Below are 22058 nucleotides of genomic sequence, written 5' to 3' on the forward strand. Positions count from 1 at the left end.
GCGCTCTGGGGCCGTAGGGGACGCTGAGGGGCCCGGCGAGGAGCGAGGGTTTGCCGTGCCCCCTTCCCCGGCCCGGGGCCGCCCACGGGACTGCTCCTCACTGAGAGGCTCGATCATGGTCGGGCAGAGTTAGGAGCGCTTCGTTACTTGCCCGTGTCCCCCGCAGGTGGCCGGGGAAGGGGAATGGGCCTGTGGGGCCGGGGCTTCCACCGTTGCCGTTCCTCGCCGGAACAGCGGAGGGAGGACGCGGCCCCTGCCCGGCAACGCCGTGCCCACGCTGCTGCCCAGGAGCTTTGCGTCCTGGCAGATTGTCTCTTGCAACTCACTGCCTCCCTCTCGCTTTACCCCTCGGGCTGCAGAGAACAGACGTCTCGGTCAATAGCCGCCTCCCCATCAGAACCTGTTTCTTCCCCGGTTTCACGTTCTGTGATGTGCTTTAAATTAAATCAGGCTCAACTTGGCCCCCTGTAACTGACAGCAACCGCTGAGCGTGGACATGGTAAGGGACTAAACAGACAGGGTGCAGTTTGTGCAGGGTTGGGATAGGCTTGCTGAGTATTGTTGTTTTACTGTTCATTCACCAACTGCCGTTAATTGTGCTATATAAGATGTACTGAATACATACGATGCATACTGGAGCAAACTGTCCCAACTGCACCCTTGCTATGAGGCACTGACAGACTAGCTTCACTGCTGGACATACACATCCACAGGGAAGCCTGTCAGGATCCTCAGAAACTGTGAAATACGTGGTTGGTTATGGCCAGCTGTAAGCACAGACAGTGTCTTTGGGGTGAAGGTGAGCTCACTCGTACTGCACAGGCTCACTTCTGAAGCCTGGGCCAGGTAAGGGAGCGCTACAGAAGTGCCAAGCGTTTCAGTGATGCTGCTCCAATGACACTAAAGTTGCATTTGCCTGGCAGTGGCAGTTCTTCATACTGAGAGATCCAGATTTAGTCTCCACAGTCCTGAAAGACGTTATGCAGGTTATATTGTGAGGCAGTTAATAACTTCAGAGCTTCCCCAAGGACTTACACGTCCATGGCAATAGCTGCTTGTCTCGCCCACAATAACCACTCCTGTACGTTAGTCATTTCTTTACTCCCACAGCTCTGTATATCCAAAGCAACCAACTTCCCTTGCCGTCTCCACCAAGTGTATGTAGGTGTGCCACCTCTTCTCCATGAGCACAAAGACACACTCGACAAAATTAGCCACCACCCATCACACATTGTGCAAACGGCATCCCTCCAGTTTCTGCCGCCTCTGGCTTTGTAGCCAGTCGGCATCCAGCAGAACCCAGCCTGCCTTCTCCGCACCCATCCCGATTTCTATCGTTTTAAGTACACCATGGGAAACACCTACGACTCCCGCAAGCACTGCAGCGCACGCGGGAGCGAGTCTTTTCCTTCAGCTGCCGAAGACAAGCCTCTTTCTTCTGCCTCCGCTGCCCCGAGGGGCTCAACCGGCTCTACCCCCCAGGACCCCACCGCCTACAGCACACGGCCGCGCAGGGGAAGGGGAAAGGCTGCCGGCGGAGGTCACCGCGCATGCTCCGACGCATTCTCCGTCCGGGGTCGTGCTCGCCGTCACCGCCAGGGGGCAGCGTCCTCACGGGGGCGGCGGCCGGTCCGCCCCGAGCCGTGGAGGCGGCGGGAGGACGAGGCGGCTGCCGCCTCAGGGCGCTGGGCTGGGGACAGGGGTGGGCGTTTAGTGTCTCTGGTTATTTACCAGCACAACAGAAACTGGCATTGTCCTCAGTTTTTTCCCTGTTTAGGAACAACGTGCGGGAGCCCAGAACCTGCACGAGTCTTAAATCCTGCGGAGGTTGCTGCCAGAGAGCGGTTAATTAAGCTGCTGTTCCTTTGGGCTAACGCGGCAACAGCCTTAGTAGTCGTGTCTGATGCTCAGGCGGCTGGAAGGAATTAGGAGGAGGCCTGAAACAACAGCTGGAGCCATCCCCCAAAATAACCCCATGAGCTGGACCTGAAATCGCTCTGAAGAGACCCACAGGGGTCTGACAGACAGAAACCAGAAATAAAACCATGTCTTAACAACCCCGACTTCCAAGTGTTGCGTTTTGGGCTAGCAAGATAAAAAGACTGGAAATCAAGTGCTTGGGGGGGCTAGGAGAAACCACCACACACACACACACACCCCAACACAACAGAACTACTGGAAACATTTGCAGGGAAAGGAATGGCAGGAAAACAGGAAGCCTTTGGCCTGATCACCATTTCCTATCCAGAAAGTTGGAACTAGGTCTGTGGGAGCTAAAAATAAGCCCCAGAAGGAAACCAAAGTTCCCACGCCATGCTGAAAATCAGCAACCAGGATGGGGAATTGAGCCAGAAAATACTTATTTTTAGTAATACATGATTTTGTATGCTGCTTCTGTTGTTTGTAACTGGGGGGTGGGGGGAATGATGGACAGGGATTATCCAGCTAGAGCAATACAAACATCCACTGTCTTGAGGAGAAAAATAAAGTTTTTTGAAGTTAATCTGACTGTCCAAATAGAATACTAGAAAAGCTAAGAGAAAAGGGTGCTTTCTGGAGTTGTATGTAGTTGCACAGTGCTAGTGGCAGCTTATAATTTGTTCTCAGAATTTAAAGTTGTTTAATCAGATCACCTATAAGCCCTTAATTTATAAAGTGGCAAGTCTTCTCTGAATCAGCTATCTAGAGCCAGATGTGTGCTAGAAGGGGGGGGTGGGGGGGGGTGGGGGGTGGAGGAAGAAACTGACTGGCTTAGTAGAGAACTTGCAAATATTTGTTTTTTACTGTGTGCACATACCAGGAGTGCAGTCAGCTACCAGAGAAACAGTCTGCAGATAAGTGAAATGAAGCATTAGGTGCCTACAAAGCTAAGGTTTATTTTTTCTGGGTCATGGTTTATACCCTTCATCAGAGTAAAATAGCCATTAAGAAGAAGGTGATTGTCATCATCCTCATCAGCTCGGATCTACTTTTAATGGGGAAGTGGGGATTAACAGCTGGTATATCATATCTTTGAGCAGTTAGAAAAAGACTTAGTCCATTATGAGAGACGGTTGACAACAGTGTAAAATTCAAGACTGGCAACTCTGTTGAAAGCTGGTACTGAAAAAAAAAATGGGACACGGTAACAAATAAAATGCTGGTCAGCACAGACCTTGACAGACAGTGAAATTTCCTTACCCAGTTTGGGAGAGGGATGACTGAAGGTGGGAACTGATGCACATGAAGGGGAAAAACTGGGAACCGTGACATTGGATTCCTAAAACTTCATCTGAGCACTTAAACCAATAATCTGGATCCGGCTATAGAATCACATCTGCTAAACACACAAGAACCTGGCACAAGTATGGTGGCCATGGACCAGACATCTGCAGAAAAAGCTAGGGAGAGGGGCTGTAATTTTATACCTAATTTGTTGAATGGAGACAGTGAGCAGAAACATGCATTGCTCTAGAATCTGAAAGCAGTTGCTAGATTTCTGACCACCAACAGGTTTTGTTGTAGTGAGTAACTGCATAGTAACTGAATGTTTCTGGCAAGAAGATTGTAAAGAGAGAAGCCAAAGATACAGTGTGAGTCAGTAGGATACAGGTGTGGATGAAATCTTCAAGGATGAAAGAGCTTTTACTGTGTTCAACAATGCAGTGTATTACATCTTAATGAGTTTAAAACTTCTCCTCATTAGGAGTTTTTTTCCCAGTATGAAGATATAGTGTGTCTTGGACTGATCATCACAAGTTTGGGGGAGGGCGGGGAGCAAGGTCCCCCAGAGGGGACAGGACATCAACATATTAGCCAGGTCTATCAGTATGTGTTATTAATTATGAAAGAAGAATCATGAGAGAAATCTATCCAGAAGATACATGCAAGGTTTTAGTTGGTTCTTGGGTGTCACCTGTAGTATGGGTGTTTGTGAACTCTGGCAAACCAAATTATGTCACCTGAAATAATTTTTATCCAGTATCACAAAGAAAGAATACAATGGATGCTCTATCAAAGTAAATCTGAATCTTCATCCTCTGTTTCTCAAAGTGCAGTATTAGTAAATGGGCCACAAGAACACTGAAAAGACTGTTTTCCCTGCAGGACAAGGTCAGCAGCAAGTTCAAGTAGCAGTCATGGTGTGCAAGCTACTGGCTGCATTTGAAGGCTATTGGATCCTGTTCCTCACTCACCTCGTGTATTATCTAGATAAGATAGTTTGGTTAAAACAAGGTTAAAAAACTACCAATCAGAGTAAACTCAAAGAGTTATGACATATTTCTAAAAGACCCTACTTACTCCTGGCAGTGAAATAAGGGAAGAGATTGGGAATAAAATATTTCCTTTCACAAAAAAAGGAAAGTCTGTGCAAAACTGGCTGTCCCCTAGAGGCTGCAGAGCTTCTGCAGGGCTTTTCTCTTCTGAAAGTCCTTTTGTGGGTTTGTCAACATTGCAAAACTATTTCTTAAGTTGGGGAAGAAAAATAAAACATCTCAGTGGTTGAGAGAGTGTTTCACCACTTTCAGTTAAAGAAAATAGTTGTTGTAACTGCCATTCTACCAGTGTATTCACATTTCAAAACCTCATCTACATCAGATATGGGTGCTGGTGCTTACATTAGAACTCAAACATTGTGAGTTGGAGGTGACTTTGCCCAGCACAAGTCTAAATTCTCTGGCAGCCCTGGACAGGAATTAGTAATGGTTACATTGGTTGAAAATAACTTTCACTTGTATGAAACTTTCTCATCGTGACAGGCCATATATCCCTTCTGTTAATTGCGTGTAGCTGGTGTAGTCCTAGCATGTAAAGAAAACAAAGCCTAGGTAATGATTGCTGCATTCGTTTTGGTTTGGGCTTTTTTTCACTTGTGTTCTTCATGCCACTTTTGAAGCCATTGCCTAATTTAGATCTAATTTTACATGTTTAATTTTACATTTTACATTTAGATCTAATTTTACAAGTGCTAAAGATAAGGAGATAATGAGTTTCATGTGTTTTGTGAAATGGTATCTGGAACACAGAACCTCTATTAATGTCCCACAGAGGGAAACATGTAACTTCAATATGACCCTTCCAAGGGACAGCAGTCATCTCGCCAACCTCTAGTTAAGGCTTCACTGCAGTTGGACCTCTTGCCCATCTCAAATAGGTAGGGGAGGACTAAGCAAAGGAAGGATTATGGTTGTGGAAGGAGGCGACTCATGGCATTCAGTGGCTAAAGTACAAATTCTGAACAAATCCCACTTCATTAATTCTGTAGCTCATGGAAAAACTTACGCGAGCTTGGGATCTTTGGTTGGAAAGACTGCAGTGTTCTGACTTTGTACTAGATTCTCATGCAAAGGTATTAATGCTGATGCATTGCTTAACAAAAAAAAACAAACACAAACCCAAAAAAACCCCAAGCAATAAAGCAAGAATTGGATGCTCTGGAGAGTGTAAACTCATGAAAAGTTCCCTCCCTTAATTACAGAAGCATATAGGTTCCAGATTTCATCTGTGAGACATGGGTTTGTGCAAACAAAATGTGAATTTGCACTTTTTTTTTTGTACAGAAACAGGAGCCTGCTGAAGGAACAACTAGCTGTTCTGTTGTTCCCATATTAGAAATATCTTACAGGATCCTGATATTTGGCTGTTGAGGTCAAAGCGGCCAACATCTCCAATGTCAATATGTCACACTAGAGTACTAAACTGTACAGAACCCTGTTTTTAGCTATTCAAATCTTAAATATCTAGGTTTGGGGGTCTTTTTTTCTCCAAGTAAGTAACTGCCAATTAAGTAAAGTACAAGTTTGTCACTCAGGATGGTTCCAAAAGAGCAATACTGTAGCACGGGCAAACCCAGGGGATTACCACACACCATCCTAATGCCCAGGGTACAATTTCAAGAGGCTTTTTTCTCAAAAGCAAGGCAACCCCCATAGGAAGGAGGGTAGTACAGAAAAGTATAAATAGGAATACTTAAAGAAGAAAAGATATGAAGTGTTCCACAACACTTAAAATAAATTCTTTTAAAGTTGTTATTTTCTTTTGAAGCACCATGTGGGCATACAGCTCTTCAGTGGAATATGGACATGCACCTCTGAAGGTTTAAAACTTATGCTAGCTACCTGAAATAAGGAAAATATTTAGTGACATCCTGAGTCATTTTAGTGCACTTTTAATCATGTACCTTAACATGGTGTAAATATTAGTGAAGCTCAGAAACTTGTATCTCTTTGAGTGCATGCAAGGATCCAAAACATCATCTAGCCATTTGAAATGTGAACTGCTGACCCAGGCTAGAACCAAAGGGTTTGTGCTCTATTCTGATATATATATAAAAAGAATCTCTTTTTTTTTTTTGGAAGGACTTGGCAACAGCTGAATTCTTTGGAAGTCATAAATCCTAGATGAACTGTGAGAAGTTAACTGATGGTTTGAATGTGAACCAGTTGTCCCCACTGCTTTGAATGCCCTATGGGGCCCTGTGGAGAGAGTTAAAAGAAGGGGAAAAAAGTTCTGCAGCACCTAATTGTCAACAGTGAGTGCTCCTTTAGAAGCTGAGTTAAACGTACATATAGGGGTTCCCTCATGGCTGGACAAAAATACTTGAAAAGTTCTTTCTTTAAAGTGGAAACTTAAAGAACTGTGTACAGTAATAGCCGCCTGGAATGCAGCAGAACCTAACCCCTCCCTAACTAATCCTATTTTCTAACCTTGTCCTTCATGAATAATCAACGGCATCGAAGTCACATGCTTCAAAGTCAAGCCTTTGCAAGATCACGGCTTTCACTGTGAGCAGAACATGCCCTTCCTGCCTGGTGTGCTCTGCACGAGGAGGTTCTCCATAGAAGCCATTATCATCTTAGTTAACACTGCTGCCTCTTGTCATTTAATATTTTGGTGATGTCTTATTTACAGGGATGGTAGAATATGAGATGTTCTGGGGCAGACTTCATAGGTACTCATAAGACACTGACCTGCTGAGTAAATCCCACTGTCCTTATGTGTGTAACATTGAAAGTATGACATTTAAATACTCAGGTTGTTTCATTTATGGAACAAGTGTGTAAATGTTGACAACTTTTACAGTTTTACGAGTCTCAAATAGTTAAGCATCACTAATATTATAAATGGTAGCTGTTGTAACCAGACTCTTATCTCAGGGAACTGGATTTCCTCAATCCAAAACTGAGCACTGGGGAATATTTAAAAACATCCAAGCAAAGAGATACTGTAAATCCTGATTCTTAAATGGTATAACAGCAGATGTGTGTTGAAAAGTCCAAGAATTTATTTATTTCATAAATTTCATGATCGCAGAGCAATGTCAGGCTCTTAGGAGAAAGTTGGGACACTTTCAGTGGTATGGATTTGTTTAAATAGCCCCTCATGCATTTCCCTGGCTGTTGCTGCAGGCCCGGCCAGTGAGGCTGTACATGGGACTGGGACGAGGGTGGTCTCTTCAGCCCATTTCTGGCTCTGCTGTTGCAGCGGCACCGGCTCGACTGTGAAATCGGGGGACACACCAGACAGTCACGCTGGACCCAGCCACGCCTGATGGTTCTGTCTCAGTGTCAGCGCTGCAGCCAAAGGCGTAGGCAGCAGAACTGGGAAGAAGCAACTCCGGGCAGGAGCTGGGGTGAGGAGTTGCAGCACTTTGAGGACCGGTGTGGAAAGAGGAACTACAAGACGTGTTGTTGCCGGTTGCACAACTGAGGCTCGGGTAAAGGTTTGGAGTCACTGCCTTGGTGAATACGGTCACCGCCTGGATTTTAGTTCCTTATTCCCGCTGGGATTCCCCCCTTACCTCACTACACTTCAGTGTCTGCGTACAGACAGAAGGAGCTGTATAACGGGGTAACTTATAAGTAGCCGCAGTAGCTGTTTGCTGCAGCAGTTGTTGCCGAGCTGCGCAGAGGATCCTGCAGCGAGACTCTAACTGTCCTGCCCCGGTGCCTCCTCTCCATCCTCTGGCACGGAGACCCGTGAAAGCCTCGGGCAGACGTAGCTCTGCACGGCAGGCTGCCTCCTCCAGGCTGGAGAGAGCGCGGGAGGGAGGGAAGGCGGGAGGAGACACCACACCACCGTCAACCCGCCCGCCGCGCCTCTGAGGTGTGCTGGGGAGCGCCGGCCGTGACGTCACGGCCCGGTTGCCATAGGGACGCCTGGGGTCGCACCTGACGGCTGTCGTGAAGCAGCGGGAGGAGAACGAGGGAAGGAGGAAGGGGGTGTCTAGGCCCGGCCCGCCCCCCCCCCCGGGCTCGCGGGGAGTTGGCTCCGCGCCGCGCCCCTCCACCCCAGCCGCATCGGAGTCAGAGGAGGAGGGAGGAGGAGGCGGCGCTGTCGCCGCCGCCGCCGCTGCTGCTGCTGGCTATGTAGGGGCCCCGGTGCGGGCAGATCCGGAGGCCGCTGTCTGCCTCTGGAGCGCGGCGCCGGGGCCGAGCCCGGGCCCAGCGGGATGTTCTCCAAGAAGCCGCACGGGGATGTGCGGAAATCCACGCAGAAGGTGCTGGACACCCGCAAGGACCCGCTCACCCGCCTCAAGCACCTGCGCGTCCTCATCGGTGAGGCGGCTGGGAGGGAGAGTGGGATGGAATGGGGTGAGGGGAGGGTGGTGGTGGCGGCTCGGCCCGGGGGCCTTGGGAGGGCCCGGAACTTAGAGAGACCGGGAGCCGGGCTTGGGGCTTTGCTCCGCTCCGGCCAGAGACCCCACCCGGTCCACACTCGGCTCGGTTCGGCTCAGCTCGGCGGCTGGAGGCAGGGAGGGCCCCGCGCCCGGCATCGCGGGGCGGGCGGTGGCGGGGCTTCAGCTGTATGTGGGGGACCGCTGGAACCGGCGGGAGCAGCGGGGGGGAGGGAGATGCTTCGCTTCCCGCAGGTAGACTGAGGCACGTACATTTCCACCGCGTTTGAAGGTGGAATTCATTTGGCAACAGTGGATGGAGGCGAAAAGCTGGTGTGCTTCCCACCTGAATTACTCTCCAGAGCTGCATAAATGCTGCTACAGACTGTGTGCTTGAGAAGAAGTGGCTGGTGAGCGCTAATGTGACTCTCCAATCCATTTCCCCTACATGCTTACAGCACAACTTACCTTTGGGTATGTTTTCAAGGCAAGAGCTACAACAGTAAGTGCTTGCTAGAGCAGATGTAGATGTGCATTCATACAGCTGGTCTGAAAACACTCTTCGTTTGACCAACTGGTCAAGGAGAGAACAGGAGCACTTAAGGACCACTGCAGTGTCTGTGAACAGATGTGTAGCCAGGCCAGTGAATGAGAAGTAGATTATATGGAATAACTGCCTAATGCAAAAACAGTGGAAAACCCCCTGGCTTAACCATTCCAAAATATCTGTTAGTTGCATGTGTTTGTAAAAATCTTAAATCATTGCCATCAAATTGTCCTTGGGTGGGAGAACTTTGATCCAAAGTGTCTTTTGGGCTTTTTGGTTCAGTAAACATATGTGTTGCTTCTGACAGTTTATCAGCACATGAGCAGGTCTGGGTCAAGGGCAACTGCATTCCGTATTTAGCACAGAATACTGAGTGGATTATTTTGGGTTCTGCCCACAGTCTGAGGGTATTTAAGTGCCTTGGCCTTGGCCTCCAAAACTGGATTCTTTCCTTTCAAACCAAAATGGTTATTGCTCCCTTCAGTAGTTAGATGTATCCTCTTGCCTCACCCAGAATGTTAGCACTCAGCTGGCTGTACTGAGCCAATTTGGGCTTGCTTCATGTTGAGTTAGATTTATTTTTAGCTGCTTCATCAGTTGAAACTTAAGAATAAAGAGCATTGTAAGAAACAAAGTTCCACTCTGAATTTAGGTTTCCTGGCTAAAGTATGTGAATGTTTCTAGTTTTGCTTCAATCTGCAAAACAATCTGCATGATTCTGATGTGATCTGTTCTAGATTTGATATTTCTGTTGCTTGTCTCTTACTTTGAAGATTTTTCCCTGAGCTTTGTTAGTGCTTCTATTCTGTAACTTGCAAGCCGTGAACTCTGTGTCAAGCAGATGTTCTTATCTAGTAGGAGGATTCTGCTTGCTGGCTGGAGGACAGACTGAATCTGCTGGGGCATGTTCTCATGTGATGGCCATTCCCCTTTTCCCCTGCACATGCGTATCTCTCAGCCATTGAAGCACACGCAGCTCCCACAGTTTTTCTCCAAGTCTGGGAGAATACAGCGTGTGACTGTCTGAGTAGGAAAAGGTGTAACAGAACTCTCCAGCTTGTCTCTCTTGGATGCATCTACACGTTTTGTCATTGTACAGGTATTCTTAGGTACATGAGGTACAAAATCAAGGCCTTTTGGGGCAGGGGGAGTAAGGTATTGCTCTACATATTCCTACTGTGGTTCAAGAGAACTATATAGTGGATTATTTGAAGTCTGCCTTCTGTGGTGATGACCTTCTTGCTTTATTCCTTACATTTCTCTGCTTTCTAGACTGGCTTTCAAAGCATAAGCTCTGCTCTCTTTCTTCTCCAATTCTTTCTTTGACTGGTCTAGAGAAACAGATTAAGAAAATAATGTGGCCACGTAAGATAGATGGCTGCCTGGGGCGGCTCTGCATGCCAGCACCATCCTGCAGCTTGAGCAGTGTAGTGCTGCATTTTCCTGTTTATTTTTTTTTCTTCAGGGACAACTTCCCCAGCAAAATAATTGGCATGTTTCCATGTGCTCAGGGGAGCCAAGGTAGCTATTCCCAACAGACTATCCGAGGGAAGAAGGGAGGAGATCTCAGTTCAGCTCTGTTCAGCATCTTTATGAATGAAAAATGATTTGTCTTGTTTATTGCTCTTAGCCCTTGCACACTGGAGTCTAAAAATCTATCCAAAAGAGAATTTTGTGCTCCTTCATGTCCAGGAGAATGAGAGAATTTTCTCTCATTCTTAAACTTAAAATCCTTTCAGTAGGCCTGCATAATGTATTGGGCCAGAGTTTGGGGTGGGGAATGAGGGGGAGTTGCAGAAGCCTGACCTTGGATTCATGGATAAGACTTGAGGGGAGGACAGGGAGTACCACTTCATTTTCCCTCTATTTTATCAAGGCATCCAAAGCAGCAGTTGTCTAGTAATCAAAAATAATGGACTAGTCATGAAAAGAGGTGACAGCTTATGAATTATAGACTGCTGGTTGTCTGTTAGCCAAAGAGGAGGAATCTAAAAAGATTATTTATGGTAAAAGATTGTCAGTGGTCTCCTGCAAGGCAGTGGGGTGCGAGTCAGGCATCGTCGAAGCCCTGGACCAGGCTCCCCAGAGAGGCTGTGGAGTCTCCTTCTCTGGAGACATTCAGAACCCGCCTGGATGCGTTCCTGTGTTACTTAGTCTAGGTGAGCCTGCTCTGGCAGGGGGGTTGGACTAAATAATCTTTCAGGATCCCTTCTACCTCCTAACGTTCTGTGATTTTGTGGTCAAAAAATGTTTTAAGATACTATAATGTGGTTGTTACAGACAAGAAGAGACTGAATTTCAGAGACTCTAATGTGAAGCTAAGTGAATGGGTATGAATGGGTAGAACAAATCAAGTGATGTTTATTTTAAGGAATGTACATTAGATGGAATTATTTACATACCTTTTTAAAGATAACTTAGAATACAGTGAGTTGTATCACTTCAGGGAAAAGTATCTTGTCATCGGTGACAACACAGTTTAAATTCAGTAAACAATGCAAGTTAGTTTGCATAAGGAACATAGAAAACTTTGTGTCTCTGTAAAACAGGGGTGTACCATTACACCAAATACCACTGCAGCCTTAGTAGTTTTATTGCTGTAATCAGCATAGAGAGATGGGAATGACTCATCTGAGATTAAAGCTTTGGTGTGAAAAAATATTGAAAGCTTTGGAATCCCTTTCTGCTGGGGCAGAGAGTGAAAAATACATAAACATATGTGAAAATGACTAGGAAATGAAGTCTTTTAAGGCTTAGTAAATTTGAAGTTACAGTAAGAGGTTTTTGGCTTGGGCAGTTCCTGAGTGCTAGACTAATTTATCAGTTATAGGCATACCAGGGGAAATTAATATGATTTCCCCCTACTCCCTCCCCACCTTTTTTTTTGCTGGAACTCTTTTGTGTGTATCTGCTCCTTGCTACTTCACACCAGTGTTCTGTCTCTGGCTGATGGCTCAGCCTTTCTTGTAATTCAGGAACCAGGGAAAATTGGGGTGACTAATTCAGAATGAAATTGTTTGTTGAAGTAAATATAATATTTGACCAATTTATGCATGTCACAGGCCTAAGTGTATGTTTGGTTTTTCTAATAGAAGTTTAAGCTTTGATAACATCTCCAAGTAGTAATATTATTGCTAACAAATACTAAGGAAAAATTGGAAAGAGGTTGAAGTATCATATTCTGGGACGTAACTGGAGATAATCTGTCTTTCATTGTTTTATTGCTGCAGTATTTTCTTAAAACAGCTGAAACTATCAGCTTTAAGAGACTGGATTATTTTGATATGTATTAGTTTCTTCTATAGGGAAGTGTTCACACCCCCACCCCCCTTTTTCTTGTCTCCTGGTTCTGGGAAGTACCTTTGTACCTCATGCAGTTCCCTAATGCCATCTCTGCCAATTTATATCAAACTGTTACGGTGTGTCATTTTTATACACCGGAAAAGCTGGAAGAGTTTTTGCTTACTGGAGCTACTGCAGTGGTGAGAGTTTATCAACCCTGAGCAGGGATTCCCTTGCAGTCCAGTCTGTATGGCAGTGGCTCAGCCTTGTCAGCTGGAAGGCTGGAAAGAAGGCTGCCAGCTGCAGTTGGTGCAGGTGGGATCGCTGAGACTTTTCTAGCAGATGGAAGTGGTGGCACAGAGTGTACCTTAACAGAATTAGGTATTGCCTGAGGAACAAACCTGTGATTTTTCCAGAAAAAAATAAGTGCTTTTAGCAGTTTCCTGGTGAATTAGCAGCTAATTGCAATTTTTAGGATCATTAAGAGGAAGGAACATGGAAATTTTATCACGTTGCTCTTACAGTGAATGTTGTGTTGTTTAATCAGACTTCAACATCAAGCTAAAACTGTATGGTTTTGAAATGGTAGTTCATAAGAGTTTGTTCTAGCAGTCCCTCAAGCATCAAATCATGCCTGATTTGTCCTTTTGTTAAAACAGTGCTTTGGGAACTCTGTAAATAATTAAGGCAGCTAGATATGTGACCCTTTCATAACATCATACCTCAACCATATCGACCTTCTGTTTTGTTCTAGCTTTGATATCATATTCAGTGCTGCTACCTGTTGAATTTGTAGTTTGTCAGAATTTATAAATATTATTAGTTTATTCTAACAAAGCTAACCTCCCTAAATATTTAATGATTTCTGTGTAGTCTTCCTATGTTCAACAAAGTCAAGTGAATATGCTGGGTATAAGATTTTCTTTAAGGACTGAATTCTTTAGAGAATTTTTTTTTGTCTCCTTCCTCGTGTTTTCTTTGTAGAGTAGGTATTACAGGCCTGTAATGTGTTCATCTGGTGTAAAAGAAAAAGAAATATATTATTTCTCATAAATTACTATTCCAGCTAAAACCAGTACAGCATCTAATAGCTTAAAAATACTCTGCTTCTATCTCTGGAGCCATGGAGAGAATGCTTGTAAAATGTAATGCTGAGAGAACAGAGTGTTTGAAGCATGGGGTGTGTTTTTATTATTTTGTTTTGTTATTCTTGGTGTTTGGTTAGAGCTCCACGTCTCTTGTAAGCAATCTCTGAAATGGAAAAGTCAGGCTATGCTGGACAGAAAGAAAGAGGCTGCATTGGACATCCATTCTGATGTATTGTTTAATATTAAACAATATACTTAAACGGGGATTGCATTTGTCTAAAGGGATTTTAATTTAAGAAATCTATTTCACTGGCAGTCAGCCCTAATGCTTCAGCTGGATTGCATTCATTGGTGTTGCACATCAACATCACTTACTATAGTATCACTTATATACTATAATAAATGAAAAACTTTTTATGGTTGTTGAAGTGAGAGGTGTGTGAGGAGCTGCAGCAAAACTAGCTGCCTGCAGCAGTTTCTGTGGATGTGCAAAGCTGTATTATTTTTTTTGCAAGGGTTGTAGGTTTTTTTCTTTCTTTGTTTTTTTCCCTTTCCTGGTAATTCTAACTGCAGAGGACATGTCACCACTGTAATTCATGGATTTGGCTGTGGGTTGAATGCAGTTTAAGAAGTCAGACTCGATGTTCTGTCAGTTTTGACTTAACCCTGAACCCGTTCTGCTCTGTTTTGGCCAGAGAAAAAGGAGGAAGAATTGCTTAGCTTGGAGATTTTGGGTAATGCTACCCTGGAGTTGCAGAGAGCAGCAGTGGGCTTGCAGGGGTGAGGGCTGGAGTCAGATCGGAGCCGGGGCAGGGAGAGGCGGCTCTGCCCACGTGGATGGGAAGGGAAGGTCTGGGTGCTTTTGGCTTGTGACAGCTTGGAATGAGAATAAGGACATTACTACGGAAGCTTTTGAAGTTGCTCGAATAAAAGCTTCAGTTCTGGGACATGTGTGAGTTGTTACGGAAGCGTTTCTTAGATGTTCGCTAGTGTTAACTCTTCTGGAGCCTGCAAGCAACCTGAAGGAGTTAGTGGGGAGAGCTGTCACCTGCTTCTGCGCCTTCCTATAGAGCATGGCTGGTGAAATTTGTAACAGCTTACAGACTGTTGTAGGTGATGTTCATTGGTCCTGTTAACCAGCTTGTTCTTTTTTTTTTTTTTTCCTTTTTCCTTGTATGTTTGCATCTGGAAGTTGGTGGTGATCAGGAATTCAGACCTGTCTAATGCAAAATTAAAGTCCATTAGAGCATTTCTTGAACTGTGTTCTTTTCTTTTTTTTTTTCCCAATACCAAAAGCCTCAAGAATACTTCCTTTCACAAAATGAACTCTTAAACAAAGTTGAATTGCTTTTAACTAGCTGCTAGCTAACCAGATGTTAACTAACATCTGAAACAATAAGGGCTAATGTGAGCCACCAGTTAGTTGCAGGAAGATTTTTCATTTCTTGACATGCTTTTCGGTTGGAGAGACTGTAGGTATGTAACCAAACCTTTATACTGTTGCTGCTGTAAAAGCAGCCTTAAAGTTTTTCAGCTTGGAGAATGAAGTTTTGCTGGCCATTTTGATTGTACATTAACTGCAGTTGTGGACACTTGGAAACCTCTTGCTTTCTGATGGCAGCAGTTTGTTGTGGGAGCTGACACTGAACACTTCAGCCTAGAGCGGGCCTCCGCTTTACAGAAATAGAACTGGAAGCCTGGCCATTTTCCAGGTCATTGTTTGCTGCAGTTGTCGTTGGTATTTTATTTTTGGGTAAGGATGAGGGAAAGTGATTTCAAAGCCAGTAAGTTTCCGAATGAGACAGGATAATGTTTTCTATGTACTGTGCGCTGTAAGAATTTTAAGTATAAACATACTGTTAAATTCTGAAGTGCTTAAAATCAAATATCAAATTAACCACAACTTGATCTGTGATGATGTAGACTGTTCTGTTAAATGCTGTGGTGAATTTCTGTGATGCTTTGTGTGAACCGGTGAATGTTAATGTTCTGTTCAGGAAAGTTAATATGTGTGTGTGTGTGTGTATATATATATATATATGTATATATATATATAAAAAAAAATATTTGTGTGGGGTTTTAGTTTGGTGTTGTGATTGTTTACCTTTAAAGCTCTGTCCTGTGAAGAAAGTACAAGCTCACGTGCTTCATGGATTTGCAGATGGATTTGTCTTGCTAATTCAACTAATTTATAAATATGTAACATGTTGTGGATTAGTTTGTAATAATTTATAGGGTAGTAAGTAGAAAACAGAACAAACAGGGAAGGTGAATTGTGCGTATTACAACTTAAAGCCCACTGAGATTCTCATCCTACAGAGGATTGGGGTGTTGTACATCTAAACTTGTAAACTCTGCAGAATCTGGCTCAAGTGATCTCTTTCAAGTTTTAATATACAGTAAAAAACTTGCATTGCTTTTTCTGTTTCATGTTTTACATCTGACAAAGTAATTTTTTTAAGCTGAGTTCACCCTCTTCTGTTGCAATTCTAATTTTGATATGGTATGTTATTCAAATAGCAGCCTCCTTCTAATGTGTAATATTAGAGGGTTGTGTTTTTGACTGAAATACTTTTGTGGATGAAAGTTATTCCAGGTTAAAAAGGATGTGCTGATAATTGAACCATAATAAAAGCATTGGAGCAAATGCATTTACTCTGGAGAGATTTGTTCTGTGGCAGAACAAATTTTAAGAAAGTTTGGTCTAGAATTTTCCCATCCTAAAATGATTACTGTGAGCACTTAAATTTTTAATATCTTACTGAGATACTGGAAAACAATGTACATCTTCAGAAAGGTTTGATCAGTTAACCTTCAAAAGAGCTGGAGGTTTGAAAACACATGAGAATAATTTCCTAAAAGTACAGTCACATGTAAGTGCAGAAGTTGGTAGGAGAGATTAAAGGAGGGTTTGGTTTTTTTGCTGGTTTAGTGTTGGGTTGTTTGTCTGTTCCTTTAGTCCTTTGCCACAGCTCCAATCTAAAAGGTGGGGAATAGCAGACCTTCCAAATTTCAGCAGGTTTAGTGGAAACAGGAATTCTATTTGATCTCATACTTGAATGCCCTTGTAATGAGGGTCATATAAATAGCTTAGGTAACTAGTCTTCCATTTCCAGTTTGGTTCTCTGTTTTGTGTATCAAAATAGAACAGAAATCTGTAAGCTGTGTAGAACTTCTAAAACTTAAGAAAAAACCCCACCTTATCTTAATGCTAAGCGTAGAAAAAACTAAAGCTGCTTTTAGAAAAGTTTTATGGGAGGAAGAAAAAGGTGGAGCAGCTCTATGGTGTCTTTGTGCTTAAATGTAGCTTTCTCCTTAAAAAAAAAAAAAAAGAAAAAGCACACAGAGTTAATGCAGAAATTGGATTTGTACCAGTTTTTAAGTTACAGAAATTATTAAGGAAAAAACATCAGTCAAAGATCCGTTTTTCTTGCTCTTGTGAAGCATGAAGAGAACTACACATTCTTGGCAAACAGCTTCCATAAATGATACTGGAAAGTTGGATTTTACTGCTCTGCAACTGTGTTGTACAGTGGAAGCTTTAGTTTTTACATTGTTGGAATACACTAATGTCCCCTTTTTCACTCTCCCACTGTAAGAAACTTTTCTAACTATTTTATATGATGCCAGATCAGACCTGGGCATAAGTGCCAAAAACCACGAGAAATACATGTGTTGGTTACATGAATCATTAGCAGGAGAATACAAAGTTCTTTTGTTTAAAAATAAATAATTAAAGTCACTGTAAGTTAGGGAGGAAAGCCTGTTTCTGTGTAATCCCATTTCATGTAAAAACAAGGCTGTATCTCTCTTCTTAAAAAGACAGAAAAGATTAAGTAGACAAGCAACTTCCTGCAAATTCCCAGTTGAAGGCTGTGTGAAAAGAACATACATATGCTCCTGGTAGAGGAAATGAATTTTACCTCTGTATGTAGCATTCAGGATACTTTGGGAGGGCACAGAGAAGGCATTTTAGAGGTAAATGTATTTTCAGTTGATCTCAAGGATAAAGGCTAGCTGAATGTTTTGGAGACATTTTCATTGGGGGAAAAAAAAATATCAGATAACTAAGAAAGCTACAACAGCAGCATATGGCTGGAAGTTTTAGTGTTGAGGTGATGAAGGAGAACAGTAGTCTCCCTATGCATAAACATGTGGGTTGTGCTCAGCGTAGAGGTAGGTGTGAAGGGGAATGGTGTGTGCAGGTATCCAGACCAGATGATTTCCAGCTCAAACTCCTCTAAGGTCTGTATTATTATATACATGCTGGATCTGCTTCCCCTGTCCCCCTCTTCCTTGCTATAATACTTGGTCAGAGTTCCAGACATAATGATTTCCAAACTTCTTGACCAGTGCCAGGTTCCAGCAGCTTACTGAATCACTACAGGTGTCCTTTGATGATGAGCAGACACTCTCTTCCGCTCTAGGTGGCAAACCTATCAGACACACAAGTGTGTTTTTCCTCCCTCAGAAAGAAAGCTGGTTTTCAGCATTAAGATAAATACTTTGTGAGTCTTTAAAAAGCATTTTCTAGAAAGGTTGCAAGTCAAAGGTTTTTTTACTTTCGTCCTACTCTTCTAAGCTACAGCTGTATTCTGAAGGTATGCTTTTAGTGTTCCTTCGGTGTTCATGGTAATAAAGCAGGTCTACCAGTGCTCCTCTGAGTCTTTTCTGAGCTGTTCAGTGCCATGTTGTTCGTATGTGAATAAATATGAAATAGATAATAATAAAAAAGGCCCAACCTCTGAAATTCCCCCCATCAGAACTCTGGAAAGGCAGAAGGCTTTAGCACAGTGCCAGTTGCATGCATGCAAGTGTCACGCAGTAATTACGTGGTAAAACCAAAACCACTTTTCAGGTAGTGGTGTAGGCAAGCCTTCAGTTGGTTGCCTGAAGAAGCCAGGAGTCATGTCTTCAGAAACCGTGAACTGCTGTGTTACGACTGAGTCTTTAAAGAATACGCTTGGTTTGGGTTTTTTATTTGCCTGTTATAGAGTTGACCTGTGTCTGGAGAAAGAATGAAAGATTATTTCGGGAAACGAAACATTTAATGTGCCTGCAAAAACACAGCATTCCTCTGTGTTGATTGGCAGAGACCCTGTTTAACTGCTTCCCATGCCTTTAGTATTTGGCACTAGTGTTTTCTGCTCCCTTGCATCAAGTGAACCCCTCTGCTGCTTTCTATGAGAGATTCCCATGCAGCAGTTAAATACATGGACTAAAAGGTTATTTTCTGCCACCCTTCCTTCTCCTGAAAGTCTTCATCATGGCTTTCTTTTCCCCTTTAATCTTCCTGTCTCAAAACCTTCTGATTTGCTTCCTGCTCTATTTTCTTGTCCATGGACTGGAACTCACTCAGGATTCAGCCCCAGGAGTGGAAGTGGTTATAATAGTTGTGGTGATGCTCTAGTCATAGCTCAGTTTCTTGTGTGCTTGCCCTGGCCCACTGAAAGTCATGCTTAAGGTGGACTTTTTTTGTTTAATATTTCAAACTCTAGCACTTTAGCTGCTGATCTGTAAGTGGTGTAGCACTTTATGCAAACCCAGAGGTTTGATAATCCTGTAGATTGTCAGACACACATCATTCTGTACCACCAAGTTTCTTGCTGACTAACCTGCCATGCTCTGGGTGTTGATATTAACTGTTAATATAGCACTGTCTTCTCCAACAGCATTCTGGCTCCGCTACACAGATTATGCAAGATCTTGGCAGGGTACTGTGATACTGCAAAAAGTGAGCATGTATTGGAAACTTTTATAGCAAGATTGGTGATAAAATTGAGTTGGCGATCCTCTAGAGCTGCATAATAAAATAGAATTGAAAACATGCCATGCTTTGGACATCCTTTCAATTGATTGCTTCTGTGTTTTCTACTCTTTACCAGCTGTATATCCCATCATGTGAGATAATGAAGATTGATGTCATTCTAAAAAGGGTTAAAAAATCTCTGCAATTCAGTAAAGGAGTAGTAGGGGACTTATAAAAGATGTATCTACAGTGAAAGATGGTGCCTTGGTGTATAGAGCTGGTGAAGGGTATAAAGGTATTGTTTGCCTCACCTTTTTTACTGGTTTTGGTTGTGTGTATGGGATTTTTTGTTTTTCACATCAGTATTCTGATGTGAGAGTTTTGCCCTTTAAAATCCTGTCTCCCTGTTTCTCTGTGCTTCTGTACTATCACTATGTCCACCTAACTTCCCTAGTCTTAAAGAGTTGACAGTCAGGACAAGAGAGTGTCTATTGTGTCAGTGTATACTAAGGCTTGAAAGAATCATCAATTTAAAATGCATCTAGATAAATCATCACATATTCCTTTAACTGAGGATTTGCACAAAACCATATGGGGGTTATGGGAGGAGAGCCTTGAAACCGGTCTTGGCTACAGAAGAAAGCACATCCCTCTACTCTCAGGGTATCCCTGAAGTCTCAGGTCAAAGGAGTATGGGGGGAACTAGGCCAGACTGGAAAGGAAAGAGTCTGCTTGAACTTGGGAGGGAGTATAGGGGCAGCAGTGGTAATCCAGTGCTACTGTTTGCTTCCTCCCAACATCTTTCTTTCCAGAGCAGAGATGGTCCTCACTTTACCATCCTTCTGTTGTTCATTTTCTCATATGAGCTTAATTGTGTTCAGTAATTACAGCTGGAGACAGTGGTGGTCTTTCTGCTGTAGAGTTAGGGCAGCATCATTTCCTTTATTTCTGTTAAATTAACAATTAAAGCAACATTCACCTGTACAGTGCTGGTCCTGATGGAGTTCTGGTTCATGACTGGGGTTTGCAGGAATTACTGTATACAGACAGTAAGGGGGCAAGAAGATGGTGCTTCCTGTTTTAACATTCACAAGGCCCTTGCAGCAACACCATGTTGAGTTTCATTAACTTCAGTTTAAAAGAAGGAAAAATTCAAGAACTTAATAACCAGTATTTCTTTAAAATACCTTCAGTTCTTCCTACTGGATAATGGCATGCAGTGGTTGACTCTGAATGTTTGAAAGAAATAAAAACAATGTTCTGTTCTATTTTTCAGATAATGCAGAATCAATTGATCTCAAACAGTTTTTCGACCTGCATTTCTCACATATATATTACGTGTTCTTTGAAAACTTTGTGACTATCGAAGTAGGTCTTAAACAAAAAGGTAAGCACTTCAAATAAACTGCTTTTTGTCTTGCTGCTTGTGTTCTTTTGTTACAAAATGAAGCAGAGTTTTATAAATAAGGCTGTGTGTCTGTGTGGCCACAAACGGCAATGTTAGCTCTGCAGAACTGTGGGCAAGCTCTAGCTTTGTAAATAAAGGCAGAGCAATCAGGTTGTGCAGTGGAGGTGAGCAAGGAGTGTTTGTTCTCTGAGGGCTGGTTTTGCCCTTTTGCCAAGTGAGGATTCTTATAGTGTTACATTACTCATGTTCTGCAGAATTATTCTAAGTTTAGTTTAACAAGATATTGTGTAACTTAATCTTGACCAGCTGTTGATGCCCTAATAGAAAGTTATCCAAACTGTAATTGTTACAAACTATAACTGTGTGATATACTGTTTTATTTGTAGGAGGAACACAAAATTATCATTGTAGACATGTGTGGGTTTGTTTTATGCATCTAAGGGTCTTTGTGTTCTTTATGTTTTGTTTCGATAATGAAAGCTTATCTATTTTTAATTGCATCTAGGTCACAAATCTCAGAGAGAAGAATTAGATTCTATTCTTTTTATTTTTGAGGTAAGATAACTTAAATATTCCTGTAGGAGTTTTTTACTTTGAAGTAAGTCCTGTTAAATAATAAAGGTACAGTTTTTCCATAGCAGCCTGGAAATAGGCTTTATGTTTAACTGCAGTCCTTTTTCCTTTTGCTTAGTTGAATAGATGTGCTTTGTGTGAGAAGAAAAAGAATTTGACTTAGTTTTTTCAGGAAGATGTCATAAATGAAAAAATATGGGTTTGCATCTGGAGATACTTCATTATTCTTTTAGTGGTGGTGTTTCTCTCCTACCCCTACCAATGTTTACAAGAGTATTCAGTGGTTGGACAAGGGGCAATGGCTTTAAGCTTGAGGAGAGTAGATTTTGCTTATATATTAGGAAGAAATTCTTTACAGTGAGGGTGACAAGACACTGGCACATGTTTCCCAAAGAAGCTGTGTCTGCCCCCTCCCTGGCAGTGTTCAAGAGCAGGTTGGATGGGGCTTTGGGCACTCTGGTCTAGTGGATCGTGTCTCTGCCCATGGAAGGGGGTTGGAACTGGATGATCTTTAAGATCCCATCCAGCCCAAACCAGTCTGTGGTTCTGTGACTTGCCAGACAGTCTGTCAGAGCCTTTGGGCTTCTCAGTTTTAGGAGTAGGATTATCTTGAAAGGACAGTAGTGCTTCCAAGGGAAGCAGTGGGGAAAGTTGTTAACCCTTCAGCTGCTGATCTGTAGCCTTTGTGAAAGTGCTCTCTGGTCTTCTGAGGGCGATATCTGCAACATAGCTCCTTGGGTTCTGTTTTTGTAGAAAATTTTGCAACTCCTTCCAGAAAGGATTCATCAGAGATGGCAATTTCATAGTATTGGTAA

At 43.1% G+C, this 22058-nt stretch overlaps 1 protein-coding gene across 5 annotated transcripts in view; it reads left to right on the top strand.

The window, feature by feature from the left end:
* Positions 1-8431: 8431 nt before the first annotated feature.
* Positions 8432-22058, top strand: part of RALGAPA1 (Ral GTPase activating protein catalytic subunit alpha 1) — a gene marked incomplete at its 5' end in the record, with an annotated part of 126938 nt that continues 113311 nt past the window's right edge. For all 5 annotated transcript variants that reach the window (XM_084263850.1, XM_084263851.1, XM_084263852.1 and 2 more), the window contains 4 exons: positions 8432-8537; positions 20539-20649; positions 21176-21225; positions 21997-22054. In XM_084263850.1, the coding sequence (XP_084119976.1) occupies positions 8432-8537; positions 20539-20649; positions 21176-21225; positions 21997-22054 (325 nt within the window). The remainder of the gene's footprint in view (positions 8538-20538; positions 20650-21175; positions 21226-21996; positions 22055-22058) is intronic.

This window comes from Gallinula chloropus, assembly GCF_964237585.1.
Source record: "Gallinula chloropus genome assembly, chromosome: 4".
Lineage (NCBI taxonomy): Eukaryota > Metazoa > Chordata > Aves > Gruiformes > Rallidae > Gallinula > Gallinula chloropus.